General features: G+C 33.0%; 1 protein-coding gene across 2 annotated transcripts; it reads right to left on the minus strand.

Annotated features, from left to right (window-relative positions):
* Positions 1 to 1,764: 1,764 nt before the first annotated feature.
* LOC114300893 (cuscuta receptor 1) lies at positions 1,765 to 18,258 on the minus strand. 2 transcript variants are annotated; one of them, XM_082870238.1, is made up of 10 exons: positions 17,846 to 18,258; positions 17,642 to 17,725; positions 17,440 to 17,514; positions 16,554 to 16,709; positions 12,206 to 12,271; positions 11,741 to 11,896; positions 4,039 to 4,104; positions 3,590 to 3,745; positions 2,735 to 2,800; positions 1,765 to 2,634 (listed from the first exon to the last, which is right to left on the minus strand). In XM_082870238.1, the coding sequence occupies exons 1-10, from the start codon at positions 18,198 to 18,200 to the stop codon at positions 2,477 to 2,479; spliced, it is 1,338 nt and encodes a 445-aa protein (XP_082726364.1). In that variant the 5' UTR covers positions 18,201 to 18,258; the 3' UTR covers positions 1,765 to 2,476. The 2 variants fall into 2 exon arrangements, with proteins under 2 accessions (XP_082726364.1, XP_082726365.1); XM_082870239.1 differs by lacking the exon at positions 17,440 to 17,514.
* Between the last annotated feature and the right edge of the window lie 411 nt (positions 18,259 to 18,669).

Consider the following 18,669-nt stretch of genomic DNA (forward strand, 5'->3'; position numbering starts at 1 on the left):
CTTTTGCTGTTTTCAGAGGACTGTATACATTATACAGCATATTGTCAAGGCCATTTAGGATGTAGTTTCTGCACAGGAAATCTGAATGTTTCCAAGCATCTACAGCGGCAACAACTTGCCGATCACTTTCACCCTCTTTAAGTGCTGGAGCCTCTTCATGGAGAAACCGGGCCAAATTAAGAGTTGTAAGATAGAACAGCATCTTCTGCTGCCATCTCTTAAACTCGGTACCGTTAAATTTTTCCGGTTTTTCTCCATGATTGATTGGTACACGAACATGGTTCTGGATAGGGACCGATGTAGGTGTAACAATAGGAGTACCACTGCCAGATGCAGTTTCAGTTGTAGTAGCCATAATCTCTGATTACAAAAATCAGAAAAAATTAAAACACAAATTAATTTTCTAGTTACTAAAACCAGAAAATAAATTATAACAACAAAATAATTTTATTTCCCTTGTTACTAAAACTAGAAAAATAAAATATCATAAGAATTTTCTGTAATACCAAATAATATTCTGAATTGTTAATAACACCAGTATCGTACTACTAGTTGTTGTTAAAGAAAAGAGACAGTATATTACTACTATCTGTCAAATAGCATAAATCACTATTTGTTTTTCCAACCAGAATATTAATTTGAAAACACAGAAAATTAAATAAAATGAAGATACCCAAAAAGGAATTTGTCTTAAGATTGTTGGTCAATCTTCACTATATTTAAAAAGATTAAATTCTGTTGTGTACAAAACAACAACAAGAATAAAAGAAATAGAGAAAAGGAGAGAATTTGTTTGATTACAAAAATCAAACTCGAAATAAAAAATAAATAAATAAAACCACAGATTTTATTTTGTTACAAAAACAAAAATAAAATCTGATTAAATAAACAAATAAAAACAGAATAAAATTAAACAACTTACTTGGTTAATTTATTTGAATAACTTTTCTTATCAAGTCCAGTGTTTAACACTGTGTCCTTAAGACAGATTCGTCCTCTCCACGGTGCTTTTAGAATTTGGACGTCTATCTCCCAAGATGAAATGATCTTACCACAAACAATAGCAGCACTACAAATTGTTTGCCTTACGAACACACTAAGTGTTTACACTCTTTCTTTCGGAAATAAAATGCAGCAAGATGAAGAATATAATTTGCAGAGGATGGAGTACGAAAATTGGAATGAAATCCAAATGGGAGGCTAGTCTATTTATAGATGCAAAGGTGACTCTTGGTTTTGAATTGAACAGGTATGAAACCTGTTAGATTCAAATTTAAACAGATTTGAATCTGTTGGGTTAATAAATCAAACAGATAAAAAACGGGAAGGGCTCTGTTTGGATGAGCAATAAATCCAAACCAGTTTAATTCTGTTTGAAAATGGGAAGGGCCCTGTTTAGATGTACAGAAAATCCAAATCAGTTTAATTTGAATTCTGGATTTTATTTTACACAAATGTTTTTGGCCCAAAAAGATTAGAAGCACACACCACGCACCCGCGCCCAGCCCGCCCGGACGGCGACGCGCGTGTGGTGATTTTTGGGTCCAATGGTTCTAGCCCATTTTGCCCATAACCTCTCCCTCTAAAACACTTGGGTACCCCTTGGGGCACACCCCAAGTATCTCACCCTAAGCCTTATAAACCCTTTCAAAAATTCCCACCAAATCAATGTGGGACAAGCCAATTTACAACTTTAAGGAATTTCCACCATAACTCCATTTCCATGGAGCACACTTTGGCTTCAATTTCCCATTCACTCGGTAATGGTTTTGAGCAACCAAATATACCACGTGAATCACAACGCGGCATAGAACGCGTTACCACTTTGACCCGAGTAAATCGATGCTCGGGGCCCACTTAAAAAATAGACCAAACTTGAGAAAAAATTCTGGTTTTACCCAGAATTTTTCTACCATTTCCAACAAAAATGAGTGTGAAATAGATTTAAGATGTGAAATTTGTTAGTAGTTATATATATAAAAAATTATTATATAAAATTAGTTTGTATTATATATATGAAAATATTATGCAAATTAGTGTTATATATTGTGCAAATACTTGATAATTGTTTAAAAATATTATTCAATCAACTAGTAAATTAAAATTGTCCTAAACCGCAGTTTGGTTATTTGCCAATTCACCATTGACGGTTTGGTTTAGAATTTTATTCTCAAACGCCCGAATAGCATCGCGCACATCCCTAATTATAACTACAAAAAATCAAATTGACAGGTACAAATTACAAGTACTATGCTTGTAATTTGTCTAAAAAGATAATTGATCTAATCGATAGTGTTTTTCACTTCTTATTTTTTTAATGGCCTAATAATAGAGCTTCGTGTTACTGTGAAACTGTGTAAAAAAGTTTTCTTATATGGGCATTGATTGTTTCATCAGAAAACATTATCAGCTAATTTTAGGAAATGGGTCGTTAAATTTTGTAATTAAGTGAATTAATGCCAATTCAAAGTAAGCTTCAGTTCTTACCATTACTAGTAACCAGTCCTTTCAATTCATTCCATCGGAGGTTCAACGTCTTTAGTGACAATGGTGCATCCAATGTCTGTAGACTACTTGCATGAAAATTGTTATATGTCAAGTCGAGAATTTTCAACTTGCCTAAGCTCTTCAAGCCTGTTGTGTGAGAAAACAATATTCTAAATATATGATCTTGTTCGTAAATCTTTTTCAACTTGGAAAAAGAGAGTACAACCCCTGAAACCTTCACCATTACCTTTTATGTTGTCTATGCCATTGTCACTTAAGTCCAGCTCCTCTAAGTTGCTCATATTATGCAATTCTAAAATGAAAAGAAAAATATTAAAAAAGAAACAAAAATTGACTAAATCTAAAGCCCTATTGGTTTATAAATTCGGCAGGATACACCTTTATATGCAATAGATTCAATCTCAATCAAGGCTTACTCTTTTGGTCCTATTATAATTTTTTTCACGATTATGAAATTGGGTAATTATTCAATATTTCAAAAATATCATGTGGCATTGTATACATGGTGTTTCTAACTAATGATGTTACCAAAACTTTAACAGAAAAGCCAATGTTTTCCCACATTTGTTAAGTTATTGGGAGATAAGGAATGACTCACCTAGTGTATTTCATGATTTCACATTGTCGGAGGCACTGTATAAAAAATGTTACATGATACTCTGAAACTACCTAATAATTTTTTTCCCCTCAAATTTGGTGTAAGACATGTAGCATTGCTTAAATGGTGTTCCAAACCAATTATGTAGCAGAAAATTTTACAAATAGAACATACTGACTAACTTTTCTTGGGTAATTGAAAAATAAAGAATGATTTGTTTCGTGTGTATTATGAGTTTTTGTTTGTCAAAAATACCACATAAACAATAGATTTAAGAAATTTTCTTAACATTGGTCCTAACAAACAACGATAAAGAATATATATAAACAACTTAGGGAATCTTCTAAGGGATTGTCTACCAGTCCTAGTAGGTGTAGAACACATGGATATTGTGCACTTGTTCATGTGGTTACCGATTCAATTTTGAAGCTTGAAAGATTGCCTTTGGTTGTGAATATGTGAAGAGTTTTATACTGGACTTACCTCCTATATCAATTGACCCATTCAAAAGGTTATGAGATAGGGATAAAGTCTTGAGTGATGAGAGCACATCAAGAGACGATAAGGTGCTATTATTGAATGAATTGTAGCTCAAATCAAGTAGATCCAGCTTGCCTAACACAGATAGTCGTTCAGAACCTGCAAAAATCAATTTCCTTTTCAAGTCACCACCATCCGTACAAACTAAAAGGAAATGCAAAATTATTATGAAATCCTTTATATATATATATAAAGAATAGTTAGTTTGTTTACTAAGAAACTTGGACAGCTTCATTTGGGTTTGGGATAATGATATAGAAACATTATTTTTGTACAAAACCTGTTGTGTAAAGTAATAAGTGAATAATATTGCCTGTATACCTTTTTCAGCTAGGAATATGAGAGTACAACCTCTAAATGCTTTTTTTTTTTTTTTAATCACCATTGTATACCTTTTATATCTTCTATTGAATTGTAACTCAAATCCAGCTTCTTTAAGTTGTTCATTTTGCAGAATTCTACAATGAAACAGAGAAAAGAAAAAGAATTGAGTGTAAATCTGATCATATTTCTTTATGAGTCATATGAATAACAGTCCATTGAATTGTCAATAAAAGAAAGAAAATGCCAAAATAATTAACATATCAATGTAACAACAATGCTTGGTAGCCCAAATTTTCATGGCCCGAATAGCTCGAATGTTTCAAAACAACGTCGTTTGGGGGATAAAACGATGTCGTTTTGATACATTCGAGCCATTCAGGCCATACAAATTCGAGCTATCAAGCATTTTTTATCAACGTAATGGCCAATGGGTATCATTTATTATTGAACGTTGGTGGGAAAAAAATTTCATAAAACGATATATATCACCATCGCCGGAGCTTTTAAATACACATTTAAGTTTTTTTTTTTATTTTTTATAACCACCACATTAATGTAGGGAAATATTTTTAAAGGAAAATATTTTCGTTATTACAAAAAATATATATAATTTTCACAATGTGGAAAAAATAAATTGTCTCCCAAAGTTTACTTTCTGTAACGAATGAAATCCTATTGCTAATATTTTTCATCAACAATTTTTTTGTGACGATTTTTTCATTGTAAAAATGTTTTTTCATGTAGTACATCACCTAATATTTATGTATATATGTAAATAAAATAAAAGTAACATGTATATACATTTTGGATGACCAGGAATACTTCACAAACATGATTTTTTTTTTTTTTGGTTTCCATGTTTTTACTTCGATTCAGATGAAGAGAGACAAAAATAGGCTCGAAGACCAAATTTTAATACTTTTCATACTTTGGGAACTAAATTCATATAATCTAAATATTAAAAATTAAAATGATACAAATCTCATACTTTGGAGACAAGAAGAGTACCTTTTTAATTGAATTTTTATATTTACTTTTTTTTTCTTTCTTTTTTTTATAACATCTACAAATGTAATTAGGTTGGGGATCAAATCGTAACTTTTTTTATATATTAAAAATTAAATTGATACAAACCTCAAAAATCGATCTAGATAAGTGATTTTCTTCGTATTGTTTTTGTTTTTGAGTCACATTGTAATTTTCACTTTCAATCACATTCCATAAATGACTTACAGAAGCCAAGTGGGTAATTTTAGTAAAACAAAATTAAAAATGTAAGATCCAAATTATTCAAATTAAAATTATGGAAATTAAAGTAATACTTCACTCAAACTAAAAGGATCAGTGGTATAATTTATCCAAAAATATTTTACCCAATTATACGTAACCAAACACCAAAAATTTAGGAAAATATTTTGTAAGAAAATATTTTACATGCAAACAAAACCTTAGAGAATAAAAAGGTAACTAACCGTTGTTTATAAATTTGCCAGACTATCTTATGTATTAGATTCCATCTCAATCTGATGGACTTACTCTTTTGGTGTTGTTAATGTATATATTAGATTTAGATTTATACTTATATCCTTGTATTGTAGATATAGCTTATCTTTATCTCTCTCTATCTCCATCTCCTTGTATCTCTATCTCTCTCTATCTCTATCTCCTTCTATACTTATCTAGGTTTGTGTTCAGCCTATAAATACAGACTCTCATATTATATTCAATTCAATTCATTATAATACAGATACACATTTTCCATATTTCTTTCAACCATTCTAACATGGTATCAGAGCACTAGGTTCTACACTTACAGTTTTTCTTTTTGTGCTTAGTCCCGCACACAGTGGCATTATAGTATTCATTCCATCACTCATACACTTTATTATCTTTGTTCTAGCACTACTTCATCGTTATTTTCACCCAAAATTTTTTCCTTACCACCAAACTGATAAGAATATCCTCACGATTCCAACGGCACCAACCATGTCACCAGCAAGTACTCCACGCGCCCTCGCGTGCTGTTTTTGTGCTCGACACGTCTCAACCTTCCACCGCCACTCTCTCACGCGCCATCACGCGCCTTTCAGTTGCTTGCTCACGTTAGCACCTGATGTCAGCCCTACGCCCGCGTACGCCGTTCCTGCTGCTGTGCGCCACGCGTACGCCGTCCTGCTACCATGAACCCACATGCGTCGTTCCTACTACCGTGCACCCGCATGCACCGTTTCTACTACTGTGTACCACGCACGCCTCTGTCACTACCATATGCCACGCGCCTCTTCTTCTAATGTGCGTCGCGCATGCTGACATTATCCACTGGTTGCTAACGTCATTTTTGGCCTATTTGTCATCTCTAGGTCCATTTTTTGGCTATTTTTGGGCCAACTAGCTGCTCTCTAGCTATTTTCAACGTTCCAGATTCATTGAGACACTCTGTTTCACCCAGTTCTACTCTGACACTACTAAGCCCTCTTTGTGACTCACCCAGCTCTACTCCGACAATACTGGGCCCTCTTTGTGACTCATACTTTGATCACTTCATGGATCATTCGGATAGTTCTCCTCTCTACGGTGGATTTTCTGGATCCGTTGTTAGTCGACATGACTCTTCGATTCAGTTTGCTTATGTTGCTGTTGCACTTGCCTTCTATTCCACTCACACTGTTCATGATATTGAAGCTATTATGCAAAAGGTTCTTTCCACTTCTGGTACACCTTCTACTGCTATCTCAATCACCCCAGGTACCTCGTCATGGTATTTTGATTCGGCTTGTTGCAACCATATGACCTCTGACCCTACACTGTTTTTTTCCACTACATGTCCTTATAATTTACCTAGCATTCATACTCCTAATGGTTCTCAAATGCATATTAGTCATGTATGTCATATTTCTACCTCTAATGTCTCTCTCCTTCATACTTGTCTTATCTTTAATCTTATCTCTATTGGTTAACTTTGTGATCTTGTCCTCACTGTTCTATTTTTTCCAACTGGTTGTGTTGTGTAGGATCCGAAGATGGGACGAACCCTTGGGATAGGTCGTAGACATGGACGTCTATACGACCTCATCCACCTTCACATCCCTTCTCCAGTCCTTCCAATGTTGAGATTGCTGCTTCTGCTACTATTAATTCCCTTCTTGCTTAATGGCATTCTCGGTTAGGTCATTTGTCATTTGGTTGTTTACGTTCTCTAGTTTCAAGTGGTCAGTTAGGTGATGTTCCAAATGATAAAGTAGACTGTCTATCTTTTCAACTTGCAAAACAGCCTGCCTTGCCATTTACTGCTAGTACCTCTATGTCTCATGCACCTTTTGATCTTATACACTCTGATACTTGGAGGCCTTCACCTAATACCACTATGGGGGGATCTAAATACTTTGTTATATTTGTCGATGATTTCACTCGTTTTACCTAGTTATTTCTTATGAAATATCACTCTGAGTTACACCAAATATACTATGATTTTTCTCACATGGTCAAAACTCAATTCTCCTCCACCATCAAAAAATTTCGTGCTGATAATGCTTAGGAATACAAAGAAACTCATTTTTTAAAATTCCTTCGTCAAAATGGTACGCTTTCTCATTATTCTTGTCCTGGTACCTCCCAACAAAATGGTTGTGCTGAGCGTAAACATCGCCATATCCTAGACACTGTTCGTGCTATTTTAATCTCTTTTTCTTATCCTGAACGTTTTTTTGGAGAAGCTGCTCTCACTGCAATCTATACTATCAACTGTGTTCCTTCTCTTACCATCAATAATCAAACCCCATATGAGCGTCTGTATAGCACACCTCCTGCCTATACTGGTCTTCGTGTGTTTGGATGTGCTTGTTTTGTTCTTCTCTAACCACATGAGCGTACAAAATTAGAGCCTCGTGTCCGTTTGTGTTACTTCTTGGGGTATGTGATTGAACATAAAGGTTATCGTTGTTGGGATCCTCTTTCTCATCATCTTCGTGTCTCTCATCATGTAGTATTTTGGGAACACAAAATGTTCTCATCTACATCTAAGTTTCATTTGTCCACTCCTCTCACTACACCATTCTTTACAAATCCCTCTCTTTTGTTTGATAAGCTTGATACAGACACTATGACTCCGGCCCATCCTGAGGATTCTGCACTGCCTCTTGGTCCTGTTGCTCCACTCCCTGATCCTGAGCCAGCTTCTGCACCTACTCATGCTCCACCTCCTAGTCCTGTTATCATTCCCTCTCCCAGTGAGCCTCATACATCATCTTCTTCACCAGAGGTACCTCTTCGTCATTCTACTCAGGTAACATAACCTTCTGTACTTCTTCGTGATTTCATTGTTGGTTCCAATATTTTTTCTTCTCATGAACCTACTTCTTATCAAAAGGCTTGGTCTAACCCTCTTTGGCAGCAAGCTATGAGTGATGAACTGCAGGCTTTCGATAAAACTCATACTTGGAATGTAGTTGACCTTCCACATGGCAAGAGTGTTGTTAGTTGCAAATGGGTTTACAAGATCAAAACTCACTCTGATGGTTCTATTGAGTGTTACAAAGCTCGTCTTGTTGCTCAATGATTAGGAAACATTTGCTCATGTTGCTCGGCTTACTTCAGTTCGCAGCCTACTTGTTTTTGCTACTACTTGTCATTTGAGTCTTTGTCAGATGGATGTCAAGAACGCCTTTCTCAATGGCGATCTCATTAAGGAAGTTTATATACAGCCTCCTTCTGGTTTTTTAGTTCCGCCCACCAAGGTCTGTAAACTTCGCCGTGCTTTGTATGGTTTGAAACAAGCTCCTTATGCTTGGTTTGCCAAGTTCAATTCTATCATTAGTGACTTTGTATTCTCTTCTAGTGCCTATGATTTTGCTCTGTTTATACGCAAGACAAAGCGTGGTGTTATTCTTCTTCTTCTTCTCTATGTTGATGATATGATCATCACCGGAGATGACATAGTGGATATCTCTAGTCTCAAACAGTTCCTCAGTTGCCAATTTGAGATGAAAGATTTAGGGTTTGCTTAGTTACTTCCTCAGCTTGGAAATTTCTCATGATCCTTTTAGTTACTTTCTCACCCAGGCCAAGTATACTTCTAACCTCTTGGCTCGTGCTGGTCTTACCGATTGTAAGACTGCTTCTACTTTAGGTGATCCTCAGACTCGCTTCACACCTCTTGACGATCACCTGTTGTCTGATGTTACCTTATGCCGTCAGCTAGTTGGTAGTCTTGTCTATCTCACTATAACTCGTCATGACATTGCCTATGTTGTCCATCTTGTTAGTCAGTACATGTCAGCTCCCTGCACCTCGCATTACACTACTCTACTTCGCATACTTCACTACCTCAAAGACACTATGTTCTATAGACTCCACTACTCTGTTCACTCTTCTCTCAAGCTTTGTGCCTTTTCTGATGTTGATTGGGCTGGGTATCCTATTGATCGACACTCTACCACTGGTTTCTGTTTCTTCTTAGGAGATTCTCTTCTTACTTGATGCAGCAAGAAACAGTTCCTTACTGTCCGCTCTAGTATTAAAGCTGAATACCGCGCTCTTGCTGACACTAGTCAGGAACTTTTATGGCTTCGTTGGCTCTTTGCTGATATAGGTGTTTCTTTCCCTGGTGCTACTTCTCTCTATTGTGACAATCAGAGTGCCATTCAGATTGCTCAAAATGATGTCTTCTATGGTCGCATCAAACATATTGAATTGATTGTCATTTCATTCGATAGCATGTTACATGTGGCATTGTTCGTCTTCTCCCTATTTCTTCTGCTGATCAACCTACTGATATTTTGACCAAGGCTCATCTTCCTAGTCGTTTCAGTGATCTAGTTTCCAAACTCAAAGTGGGTAACTCAAGTTGGTTGATGCTTATCCACTTTGAGTTTAAGGGGGGCTATTAATGTATATATTAGATTTAGATTTATACTTATTTCCTTGTATTGTAGATATAGCTGATCTCTATCTCTCTCTCTATCTCTATCTCCTTCTATACTTATCTAGGTTTGTGTTCAGCCTATAAATACAGGCTCTCCTATTGTATTCAATTCAATTCATTATAATACAAATACGCATTTTCCATATTTCTTTCAACCATTCAAGCAGGTGCTATGGTTTTTGTCAAGTCTGACTATTGCGAAATTGGACAATTGATAATTATTTAATAATATTATGTGACATTATTCATGTAATGTTTAGAGGTATTATCCACCACTCCTAGCAGCCTGCAGAACACATAGAACTCACATTGTTGATAGAAAGATTGTCTAGTTGTGAACATATGAAGTATTTTATTGATGGACTTACCTTTTATATCAATATCAATTGATCCATTCAAATTGTTTTCTCATAGGCATAAAGTCTTGAGTAATAAGAAAACACCAAAAGATAGTAGGATGTAATTATTGAATGAATTGTGGCCTAACACAGATAGTCTAGTAAAATTTTGTATTAGGGGTGTTGGCTGAAAAAAAATTCTGCCATTTTTTTGGCATAATTACAACTAGAAGCATGAGTCAACTAATTTATTGAAATTTTTGCTTAAAATGGAATGAAGTAAGAAATACTCTAGTAGTTCTTTTCAGAAGAAGTTAGGGAAAATTTTCTATTTCTCTCTCTCTCTCTCTCTCTCTCTCTCTTCTTTGGTGTTTACAGATAGTGTTTGTTTGGATAGGTTATGGCTGGAGGAGGGCCAACAGTTGTGAAGAGGCATCACAGACAGATCTGTTCATCTGTTGAAAAATGGAGATAGGGGATTCTAGGTTTCCGACGACTAGAGATGAAGATTGAACAAATCTATTTAAAAAGGCTCAGACCTTGTTCATTCCCCTCTTCCATGGGTCTCTGATCCAGATCTGTTGAATTCAACAAATCAAATTTTTTTTTTTGTTAAACAGATTGAAATTTTTTTTGGATGATTGTTGTTGTTGATGTTGATGACTGTTGTTGTTGATGAACAACTAAAGATAAAAAAAAAAAAAAAAAATTAAACAGACAGAATTTGAACATATAATAAATTTGGACATATAGAATTTTATTTGGGCAGATAGAATTTTATTTGGACAAATATTTAAAAAGATAAGGGAAATTTGAATTGAAAAGATTAAAAAAGTAAATAGATGATAAAAAAAATTTAATAGATAGGAAAAAATTTTGAACAGATAGGAAAATCTTTTAACATATATAGGAAAAAAATTTGAACAGATAGTCAACGAAAGTCAATAGATAAATTAAGGGGTAAAATTGGAAACAAAATGTCCTTCCAAACAAATAAAAAGACTTTTCATCAAATTATTTCACAAATGGTGGATCTCTCACCAATAAAAAGTATACACTGAACCTAATGCCTTATATCTTTCTTAGCTTGGATTTATCACCAATTTCTTTAATTCCCCACAAATTTGGTGCAAGACATGTGGCATTGCTTAAATGGTGTTTCAAACCAATTACGTAGCAGAAAATTTTACAAATAGAACATACTGACTAACTTTTCTTGGGTAATTGAAAGATAAAGAATGATTTGTTTCGTGTGTATTATGAGTTTTTATTTGTCAAAAATACCACATAAACAATAGATTTAAGAAATTTTCCTAACATTGGTCCTAACAAACAACGATAAAGAATATATATAAACAACTTAGGGAATCTTCTAAGAGATTGTCTACCGGTCCTAGTAACTATAGAACACATGGATATTGTGCACTTGTTCATGTGGCTACCGATTCAATTTTGAAGCTTGAAAGATTGCCTTTGGTTGTGAATATGTGAAGAGTTTTATACTGGACTTACCTCCTATATCAATTGACCCATTCAAACGGTTATGAGATAGATATAAAGTCTTTAGTGATGAAAGCACACCAAGAGATGATAAGGTGCTATTATTGAATGAAATTTGGCTCAAATCAAGTAGCTCCAGCTTGCCTAACACAGATAGTCGTTCAAAACCTGCAAAAATCAATTTCCTTTTCAAATCACCACCATACGTACAAACTAAAAGGAAACGCAAAATTGTTATGAAATCCTTTTTATGTATATATGTAAAGAATAGTTAGTTTGTTTACTAAGAAACTTAGACAGCTTTATTTGGGTTTGCGATAATGATATAGAAACATTATTTTTGTACAAAACCTGTTGTGTAAAATAATAAGTGAACAATATTGCCTGTAAACCTTTTTCAGCTAGGAATATGAGAGTACAACCTCTAAATGCTTCTTTTTTCTTTTTTTTTTTCTTTTTTTTATCACCATTGTATACCTTTTATATCTTCTATTGAATTGCCACCCAAATACAGCTCCTTTAAGTTGTTCATTTTGCAGAATTCTACAATAAAAAAGAAAAAAGAAAAAGAATTGAGTGTAAATCTGATCATATTTTCTTTATGAGTCATATGAATAACAGTCCATTGAATTGTCAATAAAAGAAAGAAAATGCCAAAATAATTAACATATTAATGTAATGGCCAATGGGTTTCATTTATTATTGAATGTTGGTGGGAAAAAATTTCATAAAACCATATATATCACCATCAATGGAGCTTTTAAACACACATTTATTTTCTTTTTATAACCACCACATCAATGTAGGGAAATATTTTTAGAGGAAAATATTTTCGTTATTACAAAAAAAAAAAAAAAAATTTCACAATGTGGAAAAAATAAATTGTCTCCCAAACTTTACTTTCCACAATGAATGAAATCCCATTGCCAATATTTTTCATCAACAATTTTTTTGTTACAATTTTTTCATTGCAAAAATGTTTTTTGCATGTAATACATCACCCAATATTTATGTATATATGTAAATAAAATAAAAGTAACATGTATATACATTTTGGATGACCAAGAATACTTTACAAAACATGATTTTTTTTTTTTTTGGCTTTTTTTTTTTTTTTTTGGTTTTCATGTTTTTACTTTGATTAAGATGAAGAGAGACAAAAATAGGCACGAAGACCTAATTTTAACACTTTTTATATTTTGGAAACTAAATTGATATAATCTAAATATTAAAGATTAAAATGATACAAATACTTGGGAGACAAGAAGAGTACCTTTTTAATTGAATTTTTATATGGTTAAATTGCCAATAGGTCTTAATAGTTGGACTTTTTTCCTATTAAGTCCTATTTAAAATAAGTCCTAGTAAAATCATCGTTAAAAATAATTTTTTGTGATAATTTTTTACATATATCGTTAAAAATTGACAATTAGTGACCTTTTTTGTTAAGATTTTTATAAATTTTTGCTAAAATTTACAACTAATGACGTTTTTCTGTGATGAATTTTTCAAACTATCGCTGAAAGTTTAAAATTAGTGACTTTTTTTATGACGATTTTTTAAACTGTTGCTAAAACTTATAATTAGTGATATTTTTGTGACAATTTTCAAACTGTCACTAAAAATTAATAATTAGTGACCTTTTTAATAGTGTTTAATGAAAAATATTATTAATTATTATAAGACCTATTAGATAATAAGTTTACCTATTAGGACTTACACGCAAGTCCCTTTTTATATTTACCTTTTTTTCAAAAACATTTACAAATATAGTTAGGTTGGGGATCAAATCCAAACACTTATGTTATATATTAAAAATTAAATTGACACAAATCTCAAAAATCTAGATAAGTATTTTTCTTCATATTGTTTTTGTTTTTTAGTCACATTGTAATTTTCACTTTCAATCACATTCCGTAAATGACTTACGGAAGCCAAGTGGGTAAATTTTAATAAAACAAAATTGAAAGTGTAGAATTCAAATTATTTAAATTAAGATTACGAAAATTAAAGTGATACTTCACTCAAACTAAAAGGACCAGTGGTATAATTTATCTAAAAATATTTTACCCAATTATATGTAACCAAACACCAAAACTTTAGAAAAATATTTTGTAATACATGCAAACAAACAAAACCTTAGAGAAAAAGAAAAAAAAAAAAGTAACTAACCCTTGTTTATAAATTTGCCAGACTATCTTACGTATTAGATTCCATCTCAATCTGAGGGACTTACTCTTTTGGTGCCATGGTTTTTGTCAAGTTCGACTGTCATGAAATTGGATAATTGATAATTATTTAATAATTTTATAATATTATGTGACATTATTCATGTGATGATGTTTAGAGGTATTATCCACCACTCCTAGCAACCTGCACAACACATGGAACTCATATTGTCCATAGCAAGATTTCTGGTTGTGAACATATGAAGTATTTTATTACTAGACTTACCTCTTATATCAATATTAATTGATCCATTCAAATTGTTTTCCCATAGGCATAAAGTCTTGCGTAATGAGAAAACACCAAGAGATGGTAGGATGCAATGTTTGAATGAATTGTCTCCCAAATCAAGTACCTCCAGCTTGTAATCCATTCAAAACTTAAAACTGACATGTGATCTATTCTATTTATTATAAAATAAATTCAAAAAATAGTTTGTCTGTTTACTAAGAAACTTAGAAATCTTCATTTGGGATAATGATTACAAACATTATTTTTGTACAAACATGTTGTGTCAAACGATATTGTAAATGAAAAATCTTACCGACAAATCTTTTTTAACTTCCAAAAAGAGAGTACAACCTCTAAAAAAAATTCTCCATTATGCACCTTTTTTTTTATTTTCTATTGAATTGCCACCAAAATTTAGCTCTTTTAAGTTGCTCATAAAAAAATAAAAATAAGTAAAATAAGAAGAAGAAGAAGAAGAAGAATTGAGTGTACATTGGGTCCTAATTGTTTTATGAGTTGTATAGGATTGTATCAATTTAGCTTGCAACATATAAAAAATGTGTTTTGATTTGGTCCCCAACTTAATTTTGTCCACCTTTCTGTCTAAACTAGGGGAAAAGTTTGAAAACTATAAATACACGTCATCAAAAATTGAAGAAAATAAAAAAGAAAAGCCAATATCTCTGGAGAGGAATATTCACATTATTATAATAAAATGTAATTTTTGTGATGCAGGAAAAAAAAAAAAATTGTCTCCCAAAGCTTATATTTTACAATGTGTCTGTTTGGTACAGCTTAAAAGCTGTTTATTTCAGCTTTCAGCTTAATTTAAACTATTTTGATGTGTTTGGTTTAGCTTATAACTTATAACTTATAGCTTTTTGTAAGTTATAAACCAACTTATTATTTAAGTGGGGCAGAAGATGCTTAATTTATAAGTCAGAAATCAACTTATGTTCATAGTTATAAGCCATAAGCTGTTAAGGTATAAGTTATAAGTACTTTCCCACAGCTCTACCAAACAGGGCTAATAAATGAGATCCTTGTCGCCCAATTTTTTCTTGATAATTATTTTGGCAATTTTCTCTATTTTTTTCTTGCAATACATCATCCAATATATTTTGATATATGAGCATTCGCTTTTTGTTAACGTGTGTTTATGATTTTTATGTTTTGCCCTCAGTTCAAATAAAGAAAGACAAAATAAGGTTAGAAGACCAAGGGTATGTTTGGCTTGTATTTGAGAGATGTGTTTAAGAGATAAAAAGTACGAAAAATTGTTTGGTTTGATTTTTTTCAAAAGATGTTTTAAAATTTTATTTTGAGAGAGAATTTTAGAAAAAGTGATTGATTTGATATGTGTGAGAGAGAGATTTGTTTGGAAAACTTGTTTGGTTTACAAGTTTTAAGAAATTTTTTTGAAAAAATTTGTTTGATTTGATTACTTTTAAAAACTTATTTGTAGAGAAAATTTCCTAAAAATTTTTTAAAAATACAAATCAAATGAACCCCAAACTTTTTTATAGTAAAAATTTTATTAAAAAATATGAAATTAAAGGTATAAAAAAGCGCAATTCATCGGAAGATGCAATGTATCAAAAGAGAGATTCAAAAATTATAAATTACCCCTATAATTCCTACTCGCAAACATATAACCAATTACTCGGCCGAGAGCCACCCATGGCCGAGAGCCACCCACGACAAGAGCACCTTCCATGGCCGAAAAACTCCCTAGGCTGAAAACTATGGCCGAAACCACACCCATGGCCGAAAATCACACCTCTCCCACCAGTTAAAAAACCAAGAGGCACCACCCATAGCCAAAAACCCACCTCTCCCACCTGTCAAACACCTCCCTGAACCGAACCAGCCGGCACCGAAACACCACTCCCATGGCCCAAAAACTCCCAAGATTTAACACCTCCCATGGCCTCCATCCATGGCCGAAAATCACCACCCATGGCCAACCCCAAAGACCCAGATGAAATCAATAATTCATGAAATCAATGAAAGATTGGTTATTCAATTAGATTGGTAGGATAAATAATCCCCCCTTTTTCACGTTTGTTTTGCAATAAATGTTGAAATATATAATACCAATTATATGTTTATTTTGTATTATTAATTATAGGATTAAAAAATTCACTAATTTTGTTGAATAAAATGTCCAATTGAAATTTAATCTGAATAACAAAAATTACAACCAAATGTTGTGAATTCTATAGATAGATAATCCCAATCCTATGATATAATTTGTCCAATAAAAATGGCCCATAAAACTCACATTGATGCTGCAAAGATTGTCCATATTGATGCTGGAAAGGTTGTTTTAGTTGTGAATAGGTGAAACATTTTACACTGCACTTACCTCCTATATCAATTGATCCATTCAAACGGTTTCCAATTAGGCTTAAAGTCTTTAGTGATGAAAGCGCACCAAGAGATGATAGGATGGTATTATTGAATGAATTCGCATCCAATCTAAGTAGCTCCAACTTGCCTAACACTGATAGTCTTTCAAAACCTGTAAAAATCAATTCCCATTTCAAGTCACCACCATTCTCACGACTAAAACAACACAGAAAATTGACATGTATTCCATTTTATTAAAAAAAATAAAACCAAAAATAGATAGTTTGTTTAAAACTCAATTTTAAAGCATAGTGATCTACAAAGATAATTTTTCTATTGAAATTTCATATAAAATTGTGTGGTTTGTTGTGATCTTTTTATTACAAGCCAAAACATCAATCATTAAATATTATGTAAAATTTTTAATAATTTTTTTTGGGACCCTAACATTTTTGGGCAAATGAGTCCATTTCAGCTATTCAACAAATGTTACATGGTATGACAAGTGGTAGATGGGATAAATCAAGTGATGGACCCATAAATCATGTACAAAGATCGAGTGTTCAAAAAACAAACTTTACCATCATAAAATAAATAAATAAATAAAATACACAAACTTTTTTTCCCAAAAAAAAAAAAATTCACTAGAATCATTAATTCAGCCGCCATCCAAGTAGGCTGTTTTTAATCTTGGGTTGGGCACGGAAGGGTGTTGTCCGGATCTATCACGAGTCTTATTTTAATTATTCAAACTGTTTATTTTGTATGTCACTTTATATATATAATCATAATTTATTTAATTTATCACATTTGTCCTAAAAAAATGTATTTTCGAAACTAGAGCATCTATATTTTTTTTGGTTCATTATTTTCTTCATATTGAAGTGGTATTGTTATCATACCTGGGTGAGTTATGAGACCATCAAACTGATTTAAGCTAATATCAAGCTGCTCCAAGTTATTCAAACCTTTAAGATCTACTCTCAAGACAAGAAAATAGAAGCATTAAGTAGTTGGAAACCAAAGAAACCTGCTTATTTTTTAATTCTTACACTAGTCTCAAACTCTTAGTTAAGAATGAAAAGAAATAGACTTTAAACTCACCATTAATATGAATAGATCCCTTCAAACGATTAAAAGCTAGATTTAGAGACTTTAGAGATGTTAATTCACCCAACTTCTCAAAACCTGTAAAACAGTCAATAATGTATATCATAGCATAGGCCACAACGTGATTTCTGGAAATATTGTCAAAAAGAAAACAATAGAGTAGACTTGTTTGGTTGCTATTCTAGGAATCAAGAAAACCTTCATTCTCAAGCCAACCCGCTAATTGATTTTCTGATAAGTCGAGATTTTGAAGTTCTTCAAATGGAAGAAACATGGAGGCATTCAGATACCAATCTCCAGTGTCCTGATAAATAGTAAAATCGAGTGAGAGTTGGATCACTCGCCCTGTTGTAGTGCTGCACTTGACTCTTTCCCATTCACAGCAGTCAGTAGTCGCTTCCCCGTTCCAAGTCTCCTCCGTTGCATATTTGCTGTTGCGATTTTGGTGGTTAATGGAAGCTTTTAGCTGCAGAAGAGCAATCCTCTCATGCTCCAAACACCCATAGCACTCACTAGCCAAAACCAACATTACCCACAACCACACCAACCTCATCTCTCTAAACACGATGGCACACCTATTTCTTCTTTGAATGTTCTGCACAAACTCAGAATTGCACATTTAGCACCCAAGCGGTCTGAGCCTTTATAAAGGCACTAAAAGCACCACCATCATTCTCTGGGCCCTCGTACTTATTGATTTGGCCAATATTTGTGGAAAAATTAAAGCAAACTCTCTCCTCGATAGGAATTAAGTGGTTGGCGGACTTTGATTAACTTGGGCCTCCTACCTTCAGAAAAGCATTAGATACACGTGAGGTATCATATGATATTATTTATGTAGTAATTTTAGTAAATGTAAAATCGCAACATATAGTAAGTAAATTATCATTTGTCTCTCAATTACTTAATAAAAGTAATTATTGTGTGGGTTTTGGGATTGAAAATTCCTACATATTACCACTGCTACTACATAGAAAAAATAAATAAAAAAAAAAAAAAATAAAAAAAAAAATAAAGTAAAC

This window comes from Camellia sinensis, chromosome 5 (assembly GCF_055761805.1).
Source record: "Camellia sinensis isolate YWXY chromosome 5, ASM5576180v1, whole genome shotgun sequence".
Lineage (NCBI taxonomy): Eukaryota > Viridiplantae > Streptophyta > Magnoliopsida > Ericales > Theaceae > Camellia > Camellia sinensis.